A 21,003-nucleotide genomic window follows, 5' to 3' on the forward strand; every position below is an offset into this window, starting at 1 on the left:
CTCATACCAAAATGTTTCCTCTTCCTTTACTTTTGTTTATTGCCTTGAATAACTTCCACACACCTGCTTTGCCAGGGAGTTCGCTATTCCTGATGTTAATATGAAATTACACAATGAACATATATGTATTCATCTTATCTACATAAGCCTGTTTCAATGTACATAATCCCCCTTTAAGCTCTCCCCACCCCCATATACTTGCTACATGGGCGCTGGGATTCCAACATCATAAGTGAGGGAATGGATGTTCAGAGAGGCTGTACAACTTGCCCAAGGCCACCCAGCTTCCGGGTGGCAGCACTGGAGCTGGGTTCAGCAGTGTCTCACCATGCTGTGCTTTCTTCCCATTTGGTGTTCTGATCCCAGTGAAGTTTGATTGGGAAGTATCCCAGGTGAGTACTGGGGATCCCACCCCACCATGCTTCCTGGTTATCACACTCTGAGGAGGAAGGGCACACAGTCAGACCACCTTAGACCTCTCTCTACCTGAACTGATGCTAAGCATCCTGGCAACCTGGAAGAAGCTGCTTTACTACTCGAAACCTTGGGTTCCTTTGCAGAACCCCAAAGCTGGTTGTCTCAACCATCTCCACAGGCACCTCCGCCTTCCCAGTCCTGACCACTCTGCTGATATTGCACCCAGGGGTGGGGGAGGGGAGGTGCATATGGATGGGACTTGGGGACCAACCTCTTGGTTCTCGTGTCTTCCCTATGCTGCATGAGGTCCAAGCACTGGGTGCTAGTTGGATCTCAGGGAGGAGTTAAGTGTGGATAATCAGCCTCAACAATAACATGCCTATGGCTGCAGCAGTTGTGGGCCCAAGTGGAGGAAGCAGAGGAGAAATTACTGGACTCAGACTCTGGCTTCAGCACACAACTACTGGAAAAACACCAGCCCATCTTGTTTTCTTCCCCAGTGGTACAGTTTGGGCCTATCAGATGGCAGACAGCTTTGACCACGACCATAAGTAGAGCTTCTTGTTCCCTGTGTTTCACCCTGACTTTTATGTCTTCCAGAACAGTCATAATTTTTTCAGCAAAAAAGAATGTATTTCATGGGGAATGTAGAATATTCCTGGTTCCTTAAGATAGTAGAAGAACTTGGACATGTTTTATGCATAAAGGTTACTGTTTTATAATGACAGGTGAAAAACAGACATTTCTGGTTCGGTCATTTGTTTAAGAGTGCACAATGGAAGGGTGGGTGAATAAGCGTAGCATGAAAATGAAGAGTGGATTGGGCCAGTGCTAGAGTGCAAGTGAGATGATCTGCCATTTGCAAAGCTAGGACCCAAGATCAGAGCACCAGTTCGAGTCCTGGCTGCTCTGCTTCGGATCCAGTGTTCCTGCTGATGTGCCGGCGAAGGCAGCAACCTTGCTATCCACATGGGGAACCCAGATGGAGTTGCAGGTTCCTTCCTTCTTCCTGGACTGGTTCTGGACAGTGTGATCGTTTGGAAAATGAACCAGCTGACGAAAGATGTCTTTCTCTGTCTCTCCCCTTTCTGTGTGTCACTCTACCTTTTAAACAAATGAAATAAATCTTAAGGGGAGGAGGGTGGAAACCAGTTCAGGTGCAGCCGAGACAAGGAAATGTTGTCCTCAAAACAAAGCCTTCACACCCACACTTCAGTTCCTGAGTTAGCAGGCTTCCTGACTGTCTTGATCCTGTTGAGTATGGCAAGTCCTTCTTGTTGAGTGTCTGTCACCAGGCCAGTTCCCATCCTCGCTGGCTGGGAGCCACACATAGCCATGACCTTCCAAGTAGAAATGTGGGCCAGGGTGTAGGCACCAAAGCTTGATGGCCAAACTCAAAAGCCAGCTTTGCCTCCTAAACAACCTTGAGCTAGCTGTTGGACCTCTTATTTCCTCATCTGTGAAATGAGCTAGTGAGGGTTGAAATCAGTTAATGGGACTGAGCAGCCTGGCAGAGAGTGAATGCCAGTGGCGGTGATGTTGGCTAGTCACTGCTATTAATGCCAATGGCATCTCATGTCTACGTCCCCAAGTGCTCCCAGAACTGCTCTGTCTAAAGTCAGAAAGGCTCTGAAGCCCCATCCTCTCTGGGAGACCCCCCAGCATGTGTAGGAGGGCAGAGGACAGAAGGCCTCCTTCCAGCTGCTACAGGCCCTTGGCCTGGTAGATGAGAAGCTGACTTGGTCAGCTTCTGGGACTTGGTCCTATGCCCAGGCTGGAAGGAAGCTCATTCACATCTCCCTTTTGCAAGACAGGCAGCCATTCGTAGCATCCTGACATAACCCCCATGAGTTGGCTCATGTAAGTGTCAGAATAAGGCTCATGGTGACAAAGAACAGTGAAACTGAATGGCACTGGCCCTGCTGGGCATCTGTCTTTGACACCGAAGTTCAGCCTCCCATGTGCTGTGGAGAAATCTGCCAGCCTGGGTCCTACTGGCCAAGACAGCCTCTCCTTTTGTAAGCCACTCTGCTGTGGGAAACCAAATTGGCCTTGCTACCTCTTGCCTGGGGCTTCAAGGATATCAGGCAGCCATGTGCTTGGCTGCAACCCCCCTCTGGGCCAGAACTGCCACAAACAGCTATTCCATCCCCACTAGGGGCAGACTCAAGAGAGGCTCAGCATCTATTATTCTCTGGCCCTTTAACTTGCTCCTTAACCCCAAGCTGCCTTCCCAGGCCAGTAAAAGCCAGGGGAGCAGAGTGGGTCATGGGAGCAGGTGGAACAGATAGAAGTAAAAATCAGACTGAGAAATAGATGGCATTAACTGCAATAATAGATTTTATCTAACACTATATCAAAGGTAAAAATCACTCATGAACTGTTTGCATTTTTGCCCTGTGCCTTCGAAGTCTGATGTGTGTTTTACCTCAGAGCACATCTCAGCGTGGTCTGGGTGCATTTCACATGCTCACTGCCTGCCTGCAGCTACTGGCTGTGTATTAGGCAGTGTTGGGTTACTGAACTTCAAAAAGGTGGTAAAACCAACATCCTAAATGGTGTGTGTCTGGACATTTATATTAGTGCTGTAGCCATTTGGCTTTTGGTTAATTAGAGATATTAACACTGGGTCATTGAGGGGTAAGCATGCATTTTGCTAAAAATGAATCTAACAGCATTCAGGCGTTGCACTCTTTATCTATAACTGAACCCTTTGGAAACCCCTGCTTCATTTGATGCCAGCCCAAGGGTGATGGTGCATGAACTTCTCCAGGGAGAAATTATTTGGTGAAATGCTAAACCCAATCCTGTTACTGCAGTTGAGACACTGGTGTCTAAAATGGCTTTGCTGTCTAGGTCCAGTACCTAAGCAGATGCCCCGACAGCTTGCAAAACCAAATCAGTGTGCCTCACCCATGTGGAGAAAACAGCTGATGAAAACACCTGTGTGCTTATGGAAACACCACAGCTTCAGCTCAGCCTGCGTTCAAAATCAATTGGCTAGGACCAGTGCTGTGGCACCAACAGGTTAAGCTGTCTGTTGTGATGCCATCATCCCATAGATGCCAACTTCCCATATGAGAGTGCCTGTTCAAGTTCCAGCTACTCCCTTCCAATCCAGCTCCCTGCTAATATGCCTGCAAAACCACAGAGGATGACTCAAGCTCCAGCTGCTCCAACTCATGTAAAGCCTAGAATTGGCTTTAGCCTGGCTTGGCTCTGGATGTTGTGGCCATTAGGGGAGTGAGCCAATGAATGTAAGATCTCTCTGTCTCTTCCTCTCTGCCTCTTTGACTTCCAGGTAAATCTTTTATTATTATTATTATTACTGAAACACCATACAGTATAAATGGTTTCAGGGACAGGCTTTATTCAGTTAATTGTATTCGAAACACAATTACGCACTATAGCTGTGGTGATGACGTCCGATCCTTTCACACTCCCTTTTACTCAGAAAGGGCACCTTATTAGAGAATGAAGGTACTGCGTCATTTCTCCCGCTAACACATCATCTCTCATATGTCATAGGCTATTATGCCACCTAGAAATCTTTTAAGTCACCCACTCTGCTGTCTGTGTTTTCATCTTCCAGGTTATCTCAGAGCTTCTGTTTTGCAGTTGGCTGACCTGAATCAAGAGTCAGACAATGTCCAAATATTGCTTTTGAATGTTGTGTTTTACACCTCTTTCAAAACCTTTTACAACCTCGGTTGACTGAGTGTGCCTCAGTGAAGGAAAGCCTGATGCTTCCTGCTGCTCTGAGGCACCAGCAGCCACCACGTTACTTTTGGTAGAGCTCTGCTTTGATGTCTGAGTTTGGCCATTTTTTGTGTCAGGCCCTCGTGCTAAATAACCTCAGGTGTTTTCCAAAAAGCAAAAGCATCTCAATGTTGAAATATCCTTCCCCCAGGAGAACAACCAAATCTACCTGCAGTCCATGCTCTGCACCTTCCCCAGGTGAATCTGAAAGCAGAATCCCCAAACAGGTTGTTGGCAGAGAACTTTGGGGTCCATGGCTCACAGCATGTGTGTCTGGCGGGAACCCTCCTTACCTTGGCGTATAAACCAATGACTGACACTACGATCATCTCATGTGCATGAACAGAGTATTAATGCTTGACTCACCTGTCCTGACAGGAGCTGTGTGATTTACCACCAGGGGTAACCCGTGTATTTGTTTTCATGCAGATCATTGCTTATCAGCCTTATGGAAAATCCGTGGATTGGTGGGCCTACGGCGTCCTGCTGTATGAGATGCTAGCTGGACAGGTAATGTTTCCCTGTGTTTTTGTGTTTGCCTGTTACAGGTCCAGTGATCACCAGACCTGGCAGTGCAACATGGCTGGGGTGGGTCTGTCGTCCCTGATCTAGGGAAGGAGGGAGGAATTCCTATTTGAGAATGGATTGGTACGTCTTGTAGGTGCAAAAAATGATCTTCTGGTCACAAAAATACTCAAGCTGAAAGCCTCAACCTGATGTAATGGCGGTGCCGGTATGCCCCCTGGGTAGCTTTTAGCCATGGCTACTGTTGGTTTCCAGAATCAACCATCTGGGATTGGGTTGGGTTGTGGTTCCCTGCAGTCTGCCCTCGAAGATTATCCTGGCTCCTGCCCAGGTGCATAATTGATGTTATTATTACTTAAGGAGAAAGCCTTTAAACTTGAAGAAGTGTTTTAATAGCTTCTTCTCATCTCCTCTTATCTCATTCTTGGCAATTCACAGTAATTCTTCGCAAAAATCCAATGAAGCTGAACTTCCAGCCAAAGAAAAGGAAATTTAGGTTTCTCTTAGGATGTGACTTAATGAGATAAGCAAGTGCGTTATTGCCTAACATCTTCTGACACAGTGGTGTTCTTAACTGTGTCACTGGGTAGTCAGTGCCGACAGCCCCCACATCATAGTGGTTTAACACAAAGCATAGATTTATTTCACATTCCTCACATAGTCCTCTGTGGTGGAGGAAGGTGGGAGTGAGACAGAGCCATGTCATCATTGGAGGACTTGGGTTCTCTCACCATCTGCCGCTCCACTGACTGACTGGTCCTTCTTTTAGCCAACCAAGGGAGTTGCACTGAAAGCTTTAGGAGCCAGGCCTTCAAGTGGCTTCATCACCCTGCCTGACTCTCCCCTACCAAACCCCTGTCCCCAAGTTTGACTCTACTGAGACTCAAGAGGGCCACGTCCATCTGAACACTCAGCGAGGGGAGCCAGGCTCCTGGCCAATCTCTGCTGTTAGCCTCAAAAGTGATCCTGTTGTGGGTGGTGGTTTAGAATTTGCTACACTCAAGCATGAGGGCCATCAAGTTCAACTCACCACAGCCTCACAGGCACCGGAGAGCTGAGCAAGAGATGATGGACAGAGATACCCACAGTCAGCTGGGGAGCTGCCCTCGTGGACTTGCTCCACCCACCAGCCCATCCACTTGTTCATCCAGCCCATGTTTGTGAACGCTTACTGTGTGCACAATAATAAAACAGACGAAAAGCTTGATGTCTGTGAAGCTTGCAGCTTATGAGAAGAAAATGACAAGACACTAAGTAGATGATGCAAATATATCATGGCCCATGATTAGCTGAAATAGAAAAGGAACACAACAGGAAGAGAGTGTTGGCGTGGGGTGTCATTGAAGTGCTAGCCAGGATGGTCGGAAAGAAGAGAAGCATAGAATAGAAAGCTGAGACCAAGAAGGTTGGGAGAGGGGATGTCTCTGTGTAGCTGGGAAAAGGGGACAGTGAGTGTGAATGCCCCAAGGTCAGCCCATGACTATGACTTGCAGATAGAGAGGAAGCCACCAGTGTATCCAGAGAAGAGTGAGCTGCCATGCAGGGAAGAGGTCCAAGAGCAAGAGTGCTATGCTCGCCTGAGCATGGAGGACATAACGAGACCTGGCTTTCACTCGGGAAAGGGAAGCTGGTGATGACTTCACCTGTATGTCCCCTTCATCATGTCCCTAAAACCATTTGTGTGATATTGAAAGTCTGGGGTCCTAGTCTACCTTTGATCCCTGTCCCACTCTCCTGTAAAGACTTGATTGACACTAACTATTAATCCTGATTTCTCTGACACTCAAGGTGTCCTCATCAGGCCAGATGCCTCACTGTGTAAACTCAACGAGTCAGGTCCCACATAATGACTGGGGATTTGGCTTTAATTCTACCTCTCTAAAATTATAGCAATATAATAGGAGTCTGAATTACCAACCCCCAGGAGCCATGCTGTGCCTGAAGGTACCAGAAGCCAAGTTCCCCACCTTGATCCTACTTGAATGTTGGACTTGGAATCCAGAGAACAAACCCTGTGTTCATAAAGAGGCTCGTTTGCATATGCCACCAAGTGATACAGGTTGGATGGAGATGCAATCAGCATTGTGTCAAAGGGCTTCTTACATGCAGGGACGTGAAATAACTCTTGTCAGTTTGGGAAAGCTTCGTGAAGGCTACACGATGCCAGGGAAGTACCTTTGGGGTGTGTTGTGAAGCCTTGCCTCTCCCAGGCTTCAATTTCCAGGCCTTACTTGAAGTCCTCCCTCGCTCGCTCAAGCTCCCCATGGAGCACTAGACTCCTACTCATACCCAGAGATTCCATAAGCATCTGGCCTCTTCCATCATTTCACATCCTGCCTCCTGGCACCAGTTAGCCTGCCTTATGCGCCTCCCCTCAAGGCTCCAAAAAAGCAAAAATATTCTCAAAAAAATAAAAATGACACCTGCACGCCTCCTACACCTGGTGCAACATTCGCTCAGATGGAGGACTGGTGGCTCTGAGTCTACCTGGCCATTCAAAATCTTTTGCTCATCTTCCTCCCTGACTTTTCAGGGCAAGTTTAAATGAGTTCCTGGACTATGAGTCAGTCCAGAAAGAGTTGCAGAAGGCTCTGGTGGGGTCCTACCCTGTGCCTTCCTCCATGCTGTAGGGGTCTCAGAGGCCAAGCACAGGCCACAGGTGCTTTTGTCAAAAAATGAGACGACAGATCATGAAATTTCCATCTGTCCTCTACCATCTCAGAGGGCTGAAGAACAGAGAGAAGAGAGAAAAAAAAAAAAAAGGTTATTGCCCTGTCGTTCGGTTTTCTGTATTTATTGTCAGCAGCTGGGGGCTGTGAGGCACAAGGAGCCCAAGTCTTTATTCGGTTCCTGGGTTGTTTGACACATATGATGACTTTGGAGCATAAATAGTACTTCCCCGGCACTCTAATGAGCATGATGCAGCGCCCCATGCTCGCGGTGCTCACCATAAAGGTACCAGCACCCTCCTCCTTATGTGCTGTGTACCAGGGTTATTTATGCTTTGTCTTTGTTCCTGATGAATCAGTAGGTTGCCCTTCATCTCAGTAATTGGGTCATTGGCTTGAATGATCCATGGCTACTCCCCCACCCCTACCCTGAGTCCTCAGTTTGGCACAGCAATGGGCAGCCATGCCCACTTACTGGTAATTTAGAAGTCATTTGCACAGGGAGAACCAGCACCCCCATTTGTCTGCTCAAATCTTGCTAATTACATATCTCAGAGTGGATGGGAAGTACAACCTGTGTAGGAAATGTTTCCACCAACCCGACTTGATTGCTCATAGGTGGCTTAGCTTGGAGAAGGGCAGAGAGGAGCAAGCTCAGAATGTTAGGTCCTAAGATACCATGTTACTCTCCACGCTCCCCAGGCTAAGTAACTACCATTACCTAGAAGGAAAATGGGGGTGATTAGAACTCATTGCCATTGACCTGCTGCAACAGCGAGTCCTGAGAACAAGCAGCCACCTTTCAGGATGCCCCAAGTATGACCTGGGCAGACTTAACCTGAGGCACAAACATGCTCATGCCTTGGTCTGCGCTGTCCCCTAGCTGGGCCATCCTGTTTAGGAAGTCACTCAGAGGTGAAAGGGACAGTGTACAGTGTGATGTTTGTGAGGTCATCAGGCATGAGAACACCAAGCTGGAAGCAGCTGTGCCCATGGAGGAATGATCCAGGCCAGGGTGGTGTGTCCTCTTGGTGGCTGCAGACAAAACATGTCTACAATAATCAGTGAAAGACTGGGAACTCCCTCTGATGAACTGCAGTTGGAAAAGCAAGCGTGGGAATCCACATGCAAATGAGAGGCAATGTTTAGGTAGATGTCAGGTGGATACTCCTTTTGTGAGCTCCCTCTTTCCTAGTATGATGTAATTTTCAATGTAACACATGGCTCCAGGGAGCTGTTCTGAATATCCTGGTTGCTATGCTCTCCACCAAGTGCTCCTGGGCTTCCTTCCTGTTGGCACAGGGCAGGTTTGTCCTTCCTGGCACATGACCAGTTCTGATCCATGAGATCAGAATGGAGGTACCAAGATGCTTAAGAGTCAGTGGATGATAGCCCAGGCTCTGGTGCCAGTCTCAACAGGCAAGACCAAAGTGGCGACTGCTCTGTCCAGGGAGCCTCCACATGGCCACAGAGAGCAGAACCCTCTGCTGGCCCCCAGTGGATGTGCATCATGGACAAGAAGTAAGATCTACTGTCATAAGCTCTTGGCTCAATGGTTCTGTCTTACTTTAGGGAAGAATCTGACTGTAGGGAATAAATGCCAACTGCTGTGCACCTGTGGACCACAACAGACTGTATGTTTTGTCCAGATTTATTTGAAAGACAAAATGACAGGGGGAAAAAAGCAGGTGGAGAAAAAGAACAGAGGAAGGAAGAGAGGGAGTGAAGGAGAGAGGGAGGATAGAAGAGAGAAAGCAGGAAGGAAGAGAAACAGAACATAAAATGTTCCATCTGCTGGTTCACTTCTCAGTGGCAGCAACAGGAACTCTATCCGGGTCCCCTATGCAAGGAGCAGGGACCCAAGTACTTGGTTTCTGTCGTCACCTGCTGCCTCCCAGTGCGTTAACACAGAGACAGACCCCAGACATGCAGAGGGAGCTGGTGAGGCTTCTTTGGTTCAGGCCTTCCTCCCCAAAGGAGTTCTCACATCTCCTCCGTGGAGGATTCTTCCAACTTAGTAGCAACACCATCAAGTACCTTTTACTGGGCCCCACCAACAGTCCTAGGAGCTACGCGCACTCACCAGAAACCCCTTGTACCAAGTAGAAAATTGTGTCACAGAGTCAGCCACTTGCCTGTGGAATCACAGCTGGGAGGCTGGTCCAATATTTGCCTGAGTCCAAAGCCATGATCTCCCTGGATGCCACCAGGCCTCCCTCCAGGTGGTGATGGTAAACCCAATAGGGATGGCAAAAGGGGTGTCCAAGAACCCAGCTTTCATCGCTGGCACCTTGGGCACTGGATGCCCCACAAAGCAGCTCCTGCTGGGTGGGAAGGCCCCAGAGAGATTCACATTACACCATCACCCAATGTGAAAGCATTAGCATTCTCCACTGTGCCCCCTCCTTCTGAACCCCGAGCCATCTGTAACCCAACTTCATCGTAATTAAGTTTTCAGTACATAATTACAAGATTAATGGATTAATTATAATTTATTTGCAAATCGTTAAAAAGAATTACTGAAGAACACTTTCCCTAAAGATTCTACAGGATTGCCCAGAGCAAACTAATTCAAGAGAGAGATGAAGAAAAAAAATGAAAAATAAACAGTCGCCAGCCTCATTAAAAATTTAAGCTAATCAAACAAATCCACAAGTCAACTGAGCTTTCTCGGCAGCCTGCCATGTCAGGAAACCTGTCCTGTTTCTTGTGGCTGAGTCGAATCTGCAGGTTCCTGGGGAATGACCTTGGTTGTGGATTCTACCCCCTCCTCAGTGCCCTCCCATCTTTGTTCTTTTCCCTGTAGCCTCCATTTGATGGTGAAGATGAAGATGAACTGTTCCAGTCCATCATGGAACACAACGTTTCCTACCCCAAATCTTTATCCAAGGAAGCTGTCTCCATCTGCAAGGGAGTAAGTAGTGTGGGATTCCCTTTACGGCCATGGGCTGGTCCACTCTTCATTCTTTGCTTTTGCTTCCACCCTATTTCACAAAATCCCTGGGAAGTGTTGGTTCTTGTCCTTGGCCTCTGTGGGTGTGTCTGTGTCTAAGCCATCCATCAGTGTGCGGATCAGCAAAGTCTTCCAGAGCAGACGCACCCAGGGCAGGAAGCAGAGCTTCTTGGGCCCCCTAGATGCACCTGTGTATCTCACCTTACTGTCACTGGCCCACCCAGAACCATCAGCACCCCACTTTCTGTGGGCACCACCAAGCCTTACCTGTCCTGAACTTTAGAGATGGGACCCAGCTTCTTTGATTCCACCTGGCACCTGCAACCTTGGCCACACTGCTGTGAACAGGCGCAGTTCCCTGTCATGTGCTGTGTTGTGCTCCATTGGGTGGACATGTTCACTTGCCAACTGTCTGTACTTCAGTTTGCACAGTTTACAAATACAGCTACCCTGAGCCTCCTGGATTGTGTGTTTTGGTGAACATGTGAGCACATTCTTGTCAAGACAGTGCCTAGGAATGGAAATGCTGGGGTGTCTTGATCAGCTTTTAATGGTCAAGTTTCATTTTACAGAATTCTCAGACCAAGTGATATGGGAAAATGCTGTACATACTTCCTGATTAGTTTGGTCTTTTGGGAAGTACTTGTGTAGCTTTCAAGGGTGTGGCGCTTGGAAGAGACACCATGGCCAGGGAGAAGCACTTCTACCTTCAGGGAGCTCCCAAGTAGTGCTGGCCACTGTGTCCAGCAGGAGGCACAGTCAGTGGACCAGTGTCTTTCCTTGGTGCAGCTTCTCTTGCCCTAACCCATGAGTCTTTGACCAACACTACCATAGCCCCAACAGGAAGTAGGGGTGGAAAGCTGGTGGCAGCTCCCAAGTAACTCTTACAATACACAGTGGTTAACTGTCTACAGGTCAGTGGGTGGTGCTGACACACAGAATGCAAAGCTGCCTGTGGACATTCTATGCATCCCACACTGCTGCCCTTCTCCCAGTGTGACAAAGGCCTGTTCCCATCAGCATCCGCCCATGGGTCGAGGTCCCTCCATGCGATCCCCTGAGTTCCTGGGGTAGTGCCCTGAGCCATGATCCTGGCATCCCTGTGGTTGGGGGCTGCAGGCAGAGCCATGCTCAGATGGAAGCTGCAGGCTTCTGGGAGTACCACAGCCACCCAATGCTCTCCTTTCCTCCCTGCTCTCTTAGCTGATGACCAAACACCCAGCCAAGCGGCTGGGCTGCGGGCCTGAGGGCGAGCGGGACGTGAGGGAGCATGCCTTCTTCCGGAGGATTGACTGGGAGAAACTGGAGAACAGGGAGATCCAACCGCCGTTCAAGCCCAAAGTGGTGAGTGCAGCCAGCGGCCTCTACTCTGAGCCACCACCCTCCCTGTGTTCTGGGGGTATTCCAGCCACCTATGCCTCAAAGGGAGGGTGGCCATAACCCTGGCCTCTACAGGAGTAGGAGGACAGCCAGGCAGGGAACCCTGTCACCTAAGGAGAGCATAAATTCAAGAGGCTCCCTGGGTCCTCCAACAATGGAGTGTGGGGGTAGGGGAGGTGGGGGCAGGAAGGCTTCCTGCAGTTGCACATCCAGCAGTGCTGTGCTCACTGCCCTGATTATCCTGGGCACTCGGGTCTTGGTCCACCTGGACGGTCTGGGGCAGCCTTGGCCAGCACATGGGCAGGGCCGGGGTGCGGCTCCCACACTCACCACTGCCTCCTATATGATTTCTGTGGGCTTCACTAATTTAACAAACACTGTTCCCAAGGCTTGATAACCATTCAGTGACACCTCTCAACACCCCTGTCAGCACCTGGTACTGTTGTTCCCAGGTTACAGTTGAGAAAAGCACGGCACGAAGAGGCAGCATGACTTGCTAGAGGACATGCAGCTGATGGGTTGAGGGAAGGGGAGCCAGGATGGGGTCTTGGTTCCCACTGCTGTTTAGTGTTCCAGCTTGATGCTGGTGGCAGCAAGCCCATGCCTTTCCAGTTATTTCTACAAAGGCACTGCAAACATTTCATGGACATTCACATTATGAAATCACATGCCTGGATGGCAAAATTTCTTGCACTGAAATTAAAGCATCTTTGTACCCTGTTTTTCCCCCATGAGCTTACTGAAGCCACCTCACATGTATCACAACAAACTGAGTGCCTCAAGGATGCCAGCTTCCTCACTCACACCCCCTGCCATGCATAGTGTCGCTGAGGGCACCTGCTTTTCCCCACATCCCCAGCTCGGGGCCAGGCAGACTCCAGATCTGCCCTCCCTGTGGTCAACACCAGGCAGCTGCCCACAGTGCTTCATCTGCAGTGCCTGCGCAGACGGCGGTTTTGTCCCACTGTCACTTTCAGGACTGTCCACCGTGTTGGTCTGTCCCAAATCTGTCCCACATGATGGGTGCCCATGAGCAGGCAAAGGGGGTGTGGGTGACAGCGTCCAACTGGGCAGCTGACACAGCTCTATTCTGGGAGCAGCAGCATCCAGGGTGCCAGCCTGCCAGTCCTCTTTGCCCAGGTCAGAGCCGTGAGGGGTGAGCCTGCCCCACTTTGTTTCTTGTTGATATTTTTAACTCAAACTGAAGAAAAGCTGAAACGCATGGGGTCTGTCAGTTGACTTCCTCGGGAGTCATCATTTCCAACAGGATCCTTCTGTACCTGCCACCTCCACCTTCTCCTGAGCTGTGCCCTGGGCACTGATTCCTGGGGGTCCTCCCAAGTTGGCACACTCTTAGGTGAGGGCCAGAGTGGCAAACAATGGCAGACATGGGCCTTGGAAGAATATGGTGTACTCCAAGTCTTCTTTTTCCCTTTTTGCCTTTCGTATTTGTTTATCCACCCAAGACAGACAAGTGTCCCTGAGTGTCTACAACACAGTTCAGTCTCCACACATGTGCTCGCCTTACTTTAAGGATCAAGCCACAAGCAACTACTTTCCAGTCACTTTGCAGAAAGAGATGCATTGTGGCGAAGTCAACCATTAAACACATCCTTTTATACCCCCTTGCAGATTTTCACCTTGTTTTAGAAGAAGTTGTTTGTTAGTGTTATCTCCCACTCTATGGGTCCTAAGCAGTGTCAGTAGGTTCTGACAAGAAGGTGCCGAGGCTGTGGCAGCAAAAATGAGATCTGTCCAAGGGGGGCTGCTAGGCTGTGGATAGTGCACATTTATTCTTCTATTCCTGGAATGCGCTGTCTGTGGGGTTTCCCTGAGTGCTGGATGACAAAGAAGAAGGCAGGCATTGCCTCTTGCTGTAAAGGACCAGCTCCTGAACTTACTGCCAGAGCTGAGAGCAGAATCCAGGGCCCTAAAGCAGAAGGTTCCCTTGCAAGACGTGGCCCAGGAGAGCTGTGTCTGCTCAAGGCAGGGGCTGTGTCTGCTCAAGGCACCAAGTCCACATCCTGCTTCAGAGAAGGCGTGCTAACAGGGATGCGGATGGACAGGACACAGGAAGCAGGGAAGCACAAAGCAGAGGACAGGAGCAGACATCTGATGAGTGAGGTGAGTCGTGGTCTCCAAGAGGGTAGCAGAGAGCCATTTGGGAGCTCACCTTCCCCAGGTGTCTGGGCCCAGCCACATGCATGGCAGCTGAGCTGAGCTCTTACCCTTATCCAACTGGGGCCTCTCCCCAAAGGGCACCCAGAATGTTGGTCTGTTTGCCCATCCCAAACTGAAGCAGAGATTCCATGCCAGATATAGCCATATGGCCCAGGAGGATGTTCCAATGGCACAATCGCGAACAAAGTCAGGACCATGGGGAGCCAGAGTGAGGAATCCACATTCTCCATTGACCGTGTTCTATCCACAGAACCAACTCAAAAGGCACAAGGGTCCACTGACAAAGACTGGAGCCAAATGCTTTATTACTGCAGAGCAGGTACCATGGGGCAGGAGGTTGGGAAAGGATACTGCCTCCCCGCAGACTGCACCCAGGAACATAGTTCCAGCCCTGGCTGCCTGACGGGTCCTATCTTCGTGGTGCAGTTTGCCTGGCACTGTGCCTGTGATCTGGTTTCCCAGAGGTGCCACTGCCTGAGGACCAGAAGCTACTCCCATACTCAGCACCACTCTTGTCCCCCATGGAGTGTAAAATCCCTTGCCCAGGGTAAGCCTCTGCTTCCAGAGACCAAGGCTGTGCTGCTGGAATCTGCATCCTTTATGTTTGGTTGTTTCAGTGTTGTGATAAAAAAAAAATTATCCCAAAATCAGCTACCCTCAGAAGGATCAAGGCATTCCACAGCCTCAAAGTCACAGAGCCTGCTGGATGGGATCAGGTTCACATCGATGGATTCCAGATGGCCAGAGCGACACTCATGAGGTTGACCTTTTGGCCAAAGGACATAAAAGGGACTGACACCACGCTCTATCAGGAGGATATGCACGGTACTTCCCAGCTGGTGGCCACATCAGTGTAGCTGCATATTCTATGTAAAACCTTTCTGTGGAACCCCCGTGGCCATCTTCCCCTATGGCTGTAAGGTTAGACCTGTCCCGGAGCAGTCAGTCGTGGGAGATTCCAGCCCTGGATGGAGCCATTCCTGTCCCCAGAGGGCCACCATGCACCAGGTGATTTTCTAGAACAGGAAACAATGGCATAGCAGCACCCAGCCTTTCATGTGCGGCTTTATTTTGCAGCTCAGAAGCAGAGACAGCTGGGGTTAACGAGGCAGCCATGTGTCTGTGCTTCCCTGCCAGGAAAGCACACAGCAGCCTGCTCTCATGACCCCTCCCACGACGCCGGTAGATGGGGAGGGTCCTCCATCCCTCTTCTCCCCTGCCCCCACTCCCTTCCTAGGCGTGAGGATGGCCAGTTCCTCATCACCTGGTGTTCTCAGCAACCAACCCAAAGCACTGAGAAGGCCTGTCAGTGTGCAGAGTAAGAAGATACGGGTTTGTTCCTTGCACGTTTTGGGGGAAAAGGCTTCACCCCAGGAAAGGCATCATGTGCACAGCAAGCAAACAAGGAGATGGCAGGGGAAGTTTGGGGCTGCCACCCTGCAATGTCCAGCAAGCTGGAAACTCACCAAGGGCTGGACTATGCATCCACTCCACTCAGCTTGGAAAAGAGAAGCTCCAAGACCCTGATGCAGTGTCGCTTTGAATTTTGTCAGCTTCTCCATTGATTTGTTAATTCAAGTGAATGAAATGACCAAGACCAGCCTTCAACTCTCTGCTCTCCCTAATGCCACAAGACACCATTGCCACAGATACTGGAAGTGCGACGCTAATTGATTGTTCCTTTGTGAATTCCATCACCGGTGCCCAAGAGCAGAACAGCTGGGGTGCAGGCAAACATTAACCATGCACTGCATGGAGATGGTTATTAGAGAGACAGAAACGAATTGTTGCCATTAACATCTATTCCTGAGCTGAAAGGTAGGCAGCACTTGGAAAATGGGCCTTTCTGGGAGAAATTACTGTAGTTATTTTGTCAGAAAGAGATGGGAAGGAAAAAAACCAGAATAGATCTCATCAGGATGTTGTCACCCTTGCCACAGAGCACCATGAGGACAGCTTTGGGGTTCTGTGCCATGAGTGCTCTGCGAGGCTCCTCGCCAAAGTCACCACGAAATCCTTTATGTCCGTGCCATTCACTTGCGTAGAGCGTTCTCTCAGACTTAACTGTCAAACATGGCATAGTGATACAGGTTTTTCATTGTAGTCTGAAATAATTTCTAGTCTCAGACTTGCGGAAGAGTTGGCAAAGCAGCAGCAGGAGTCCCTGCCTTGCCTTGAGCAGCTTCCCTTAATGTCACCACTCAACTATGTTCCCTTCTCTTTCTGCTTTCTCTTCCTATGCCTGAGTGCAGAGGCGTACACACAATATTTTTGTTTCCCCAGACCACATGAGAGTAAGTTGCAGGCGTAACATCTCTTTACACCTAGGCCAGTCTGTGTATACTTCCTGAGAGTAAGCTCCTGGGGCTGTATTGCTCTTATAGTTGATCCAAAAGGTTATTTATCCAGAGAGGCAGATGTCCAGGTACAGTGGAGGGGATTTGTGGGGGTGACCAACTGACAGAGGATCCTAGGCTACATCTGTCAGTTACTTGGAGTGGCAGGTGGCCTCTCTCAAGCCAGTAGTGGTGATAACTGATTAAAATTGAGATTCTGTAGACATGAGGTGCTTTGCCAACAACATGCAAATGCTGCCAGCCTCTGGAGATGAACATATCACCACGTACATAGGTATGGGTTAAACCCTAAGCCAGTCTAAGGGAGCATTTTGGCTAATTAGAAGCAAGCCACTTCCTATTCTTGGATAGTTACTCTCTCCAGTACTTTTCCACTTGAAAGAGAAGATGGGAGACTTGAGACATGTAATAATCCACACGAGCCAGTAGCAATGCTGTGAGGCTCAGGGAGTTCCATGGTGCCATCACAGATGCGTGCTCTGTGGACCTCAGCAAGGAGTGGGTAAGTTCCCACTGTCTCAAATCAGGGTTCCTGATAGTGAAGGCATTACACCTGCTCTGGGAAAAGCAGCTGTGAGTCCGCTACAGCTAGTCAAGAAAGGGCAGAAAGAGCAGGTGCTGTACATGTTGATACACGCCTGGTTAGCCAGAGCCTTGCCATCACACGCACATGGCTGTCACACTGCGGGTCGGTGGGCAGCTGGTGGCCTGCATCAGTTGTCAGAGTCACCTAACTACAGCCTCGCTCCTACAGACCTGCCCCTCTGAGACACTGCAAGGACCCAGGCATCCGGAGCTGGTTGGCATGGCCCGGAAAGTCAATGCCCCACTCCAAGCTCCCACAAGCAGTGATGTGAGTAGAAGGTCGAGGAGGCCCTTATTCCTCTTAATAAAAACAGCAGTGAGCATAATCCCCAGGTATCTAAGTACCTATGGAGCAGTAGGGGAGGCTCTCACACAAGAGCTGCTGTCCCTGCTGCCCCAGCCTCCCATCTCACCATTGCTTGTCTTTCCTGGAACCCTCCAGGAAGCTTGGCCCACCTGAGCACACACACAGGCACACAGCTATCCCGTATCCTGCACCATGTGCCTTTCACGTGGTGGGACATGTGGGACGTTTTCCCACATCAGCCCGTAGGGGCTTTATGGCACTCTTCTCATAGCCATTCCTGACCCAAAGCCAGGAACTGACGGTTCTCCAAATCCTCTCCTCTGTATCCCTTCTCACTCTCCAGACTTTGTGTACCAAAATGCACTGGCTTCAGTGGGCATCCAGGCCTTCGGTGAGCACATTTCCAGAACCTTGGATGACTAAACAAGCCAACTAACCCCACTCTCTAACTCTTGACCCCATGCTCCTGCTTGTGTGGGTTCTGCATGGAAGACTGCCCTCCCCAGCCCAAAGCATGCCGACCTGCTGAGGTCCGGAGTGGTTCATGGCATGGGCACTGCCACCCAGGAAGCCCAGAGCAGAAGGCAGCACAGCTTGCTGCTGTGGGACATTGAACACAAATGGAGACAATTACAATGTGCTCCCCTGGTCACAGCAGGGTCACAGTGAATCCCACGTCACCCCAGCCCTGCGTAGGGGGCTGAAATTCACCCAGGGCAAAGCACAGCAGGCTGAGATGGTCCTCTTCTGGTTGTTACCCCTTGTTTGGTGGTTCTGCATTGCATCTTAGCTCTGTTTCATCTGGGCTCACCCTGCTCTTCCGGATTTGGTTTGGTTTGGTTTGGCTTGGCTTGTTAGTGGCTTTCTTTTTGAGTTAGTCATGTTCCTATGCCAGTGACCATGTGTCACATGCCACGTGGCAGAGGCTCAGGGGCACAGGGCGGGGTTTGACCTTCCACAGGTAAGCGTCACAGCTGAGAATCCCACCACTGCTACAGCCCTCTTTTGTGCCCCTGCCAGGGCATGGGATGCACGGGCTTGGGAGCGGGCCATTGGCTACACAGGGCAGGGATGGGAAGCATTGCCACCGTGGATCCCACCAGGCCTCTGCCCTTTGTGCTTTGTACCCTCTACATGACACCTGATGTTGCCCAGCTCTGTTTTATTAATCAGTGGTTTTACTCAACAGATGAGACTCTCAAACACAACACAGGAGTCAGTTCCAACACCAGAGCTGGGAGCGGAACAAGAGAGCATTCGTAGCAAGCTTTCTTCTGCTGATACGCATCCCATACTCTGTGCATGCTGGACACTCACCACGTGTGTTGGCCCTCATGTCTGTGTCATGCTTTGCCATTTAGAAAGGGTTACACACACACACACACACACACACACACACACACAAGTCCCCTTGGTCTTCACAATGCCTTGAAATGTGGTTGGTCAGATCTGAAGCCACGCCCAGGGGCTCAGATCTCTGTTCCTTCTCCCCACATGCACTCCCTGCCCAGTGAGCACAAGACATCATCTGGTCTCAGGAAGGACCAGAAGAACTGGACTGGGCTTATGCACCTGCACCACAGGGATGGGGCCACCTCCCCCACATCTCTTCTATCCCCTTTTTCCTTTGTCCCACCGCCAACTTGTATGGTTCATCAGGTCTCACATGGAAAGCTGCCCCTCCCTCCCCGTTAGCAAAAGACATGGATGGCTCTATGGTGGTGGAGACCGTGTATACCCAGCCCCAGGGCTTGCTCCCTGCTCCTGTGTATCATCAGGTAGCCTGGAGCTCTGAGGCCATGGACAACCGCAATCTGCCCGTGGCTAAGGACTTCCAGTAACCTGCCCTCCCTGTGGTTATGATCTTCCTGCTTCATTCCCAGAGCAAGTGAAGTTATCTGCAATTTGGCCACTTTCGTTTCCCAAACTCATTCATTTCCTCATTGATATGTTCACCAGTACCACCAAGTACCACCCCCTTAACCCTTTCTTCTCTTTGCCTCTTCCTGCTCCCAACTCAGATCCAAGGTCTTGCCTGAGCTCCGTTGCCCATCAAACTGATAGAGATGAGTAAGGTTGGATCATAGGTTGTGGAATAAATGTTTTTGATGTTAGGAAGGTAATAATGTGCTCACCCTGGTGCTTGTCTTTTCCCCAAGGATCCAAACAGGTAGCTGGGCTGGTGGTATTGTTACAGGATAGTTACAGTTGTTCCCTTAGAAGGACAGGTTGCTGAAAATTGTTTCTGGACCTAATTGGGGTCATAGAAACAAAAATAAGCACTATTTCTCAACAGATACTCCTGTTAGCCCCATTCCTTGGTCATCCTCACATGACCTACCTGACCCTTAGACTCCACCTTCAGCTTTTCCAGGGTTTTCTTCCCCATTGTGTGTGAAGATCCATCCATCCCTAGCTGCTTTGGGATTTCATCTTTGTTCTTGATCTCTTCTTTCAAATAAACCAGTTTAGGAATAGCTTTCCTTTGCTAAAATATGACTTCCTGAGAATAGGGAAAACCCCAAAGAGATTGGCTTGAGAACAAGAAGGAAGGAGTCAGTGGCAAGCATCTTCAGACTCAAAATGACGTCACCACTCGGTGTGATTGCAACCTGGTGACTGGGTGACTGTGGCTCCTGGGCCTCCCCCGTCCTCGGCCTGCAGTCAGCAACATAGTTGGAGCCCAAGGCTCTCAGCAGCAGCAGGTTCTGCCCCGTCTCTGAGACCACACAGGACTCATCCTTCTGGGCTCCAGCTTTAAGACCCAACCACTTCAACCTCTGTCTCCCTGCTTCTCCGTGGGTGGTCACAGGGTCCCCTTTGTCTGACCTTGGACACTCACATTTTCCTGGACTGTTGATTTTTCTTTAGCCAAAAAGCCACTGCAGTGGGAGACTTTCCTACAGCCAGGTGATTTGTGGAAGGCATGTACTCAAAGGAAAGGGCTCAGAACAAATCGATCAGTCTAGAGCTAGACGAGTGGGTGTCCAGCCAGTCGTGGGAGAGACAACACTTTGCCTGGGCTTCCTTCTGGGGACTGGCATTGCTTGGTTTCTCCCAGCAATGTTTCTGACCCGGCTTTGCATGGTCAGTGAGTGTCAGGAGAGGGACAGAGGTCCTAAGTCAAAAGATCAATGACAGAACCTTCAGTCAAGTCCCACTAGGTAATGGATGTGGCCTCATCCAGGTCCCCAGAAGGTGTTTTTGTCAGTTTTTGCCCAGTTCCCATGGGCTGTGATCCTGCTCTTGCCCTGGGCTGCTGTAGCTTCTCGGTTCTCTGTGCTCACACATGACTGACCCTGCCTAAGATTCTCTGCGGGTCCCCATGCTTGCCCTCACGCTGACCTCAGGAGCTTCTCAGCCTCACACAGAACCTGGCTGTCCCCATGGTACTCCACAGCTACACCCCAATAGTGCTGGAAGGGGGTGAGTGCATGCTGTGTGTGTGTGGTGTGCATATTTGGCTTGTGTGTGGTGTGTGTGAACACACCTTACAGGCTGTTTGGCAGCATCCATTGCTTCTGCCTGCTAGATGTGAGGGTCAGCTCCTGCCCAAGTCAGATTTGGGCTTCCTAAGGGGACAAAATTGTCCCTGGTGCAGAGCCACAGGTGCATCGTGAAGAGACATCATGGCATCTGAGCATAGCACTGTGGTTGCTGGTGCTTCTCGTATTACTAGTGATTCAAGAACCAGCTTCTGGTTGCAGCCACCCTCACTCATTTTCCCCAAAAAAGCACTTGCTGAGCTCCCCACAGCCTGTGTGTGAGATAACCTGCCCCTGCTGATCTTGGCAGGGAACAGCCAGGTGGAACCAGCATGGGAAAGGATCCCTGTGTCACCTATGGGAGGTGACATCAGTGTGATGGACA

At 50.0% G+C, this 21,003-nt stretch overlaps 1 protein-coding gene across 1 annotated transcript in view; it reads left to right on the forward strand.

Moving 5' to 3' along the window:
- PRKCA (protein kinase C alpha) overlaps positions 1-21,003 on the forward strand; it is a 378,435-nt gene that overhangs the window by 354,672 nt on the left and 2,760 nt on the right. The window contains exons 14-16 of the mRNA XM_004592966.2: positions 4,606-4,686; positions 10,177-10,284; positions 11,527-11,667. Of these exons, the coding sequence (XP_004593023.1) occupies positions 4,606-4,686; positions 10,177-10,284; positions 11,527-11,667 (330 nt within the window). The remainder of the gene's footprint in view (positions 1-4,605; positions 4,687-10,176; positions 10,285-11,526; positions 11,668-21,003) is intronic.

Source organism: Ochotona princeps, chromosome 17 (genome assembly GCF_030435755.1).
Source record: "Ochotona princeps isolate mOchPri1 chromosome 17, mOchPri1.hap1, whole genome shotgun sequence".
NCBI lineage: Eukaryota > Metazoa > Chordata > Mammalia > Lagomorpha > Ochotonidae > Ochotona > Ochotona princeps.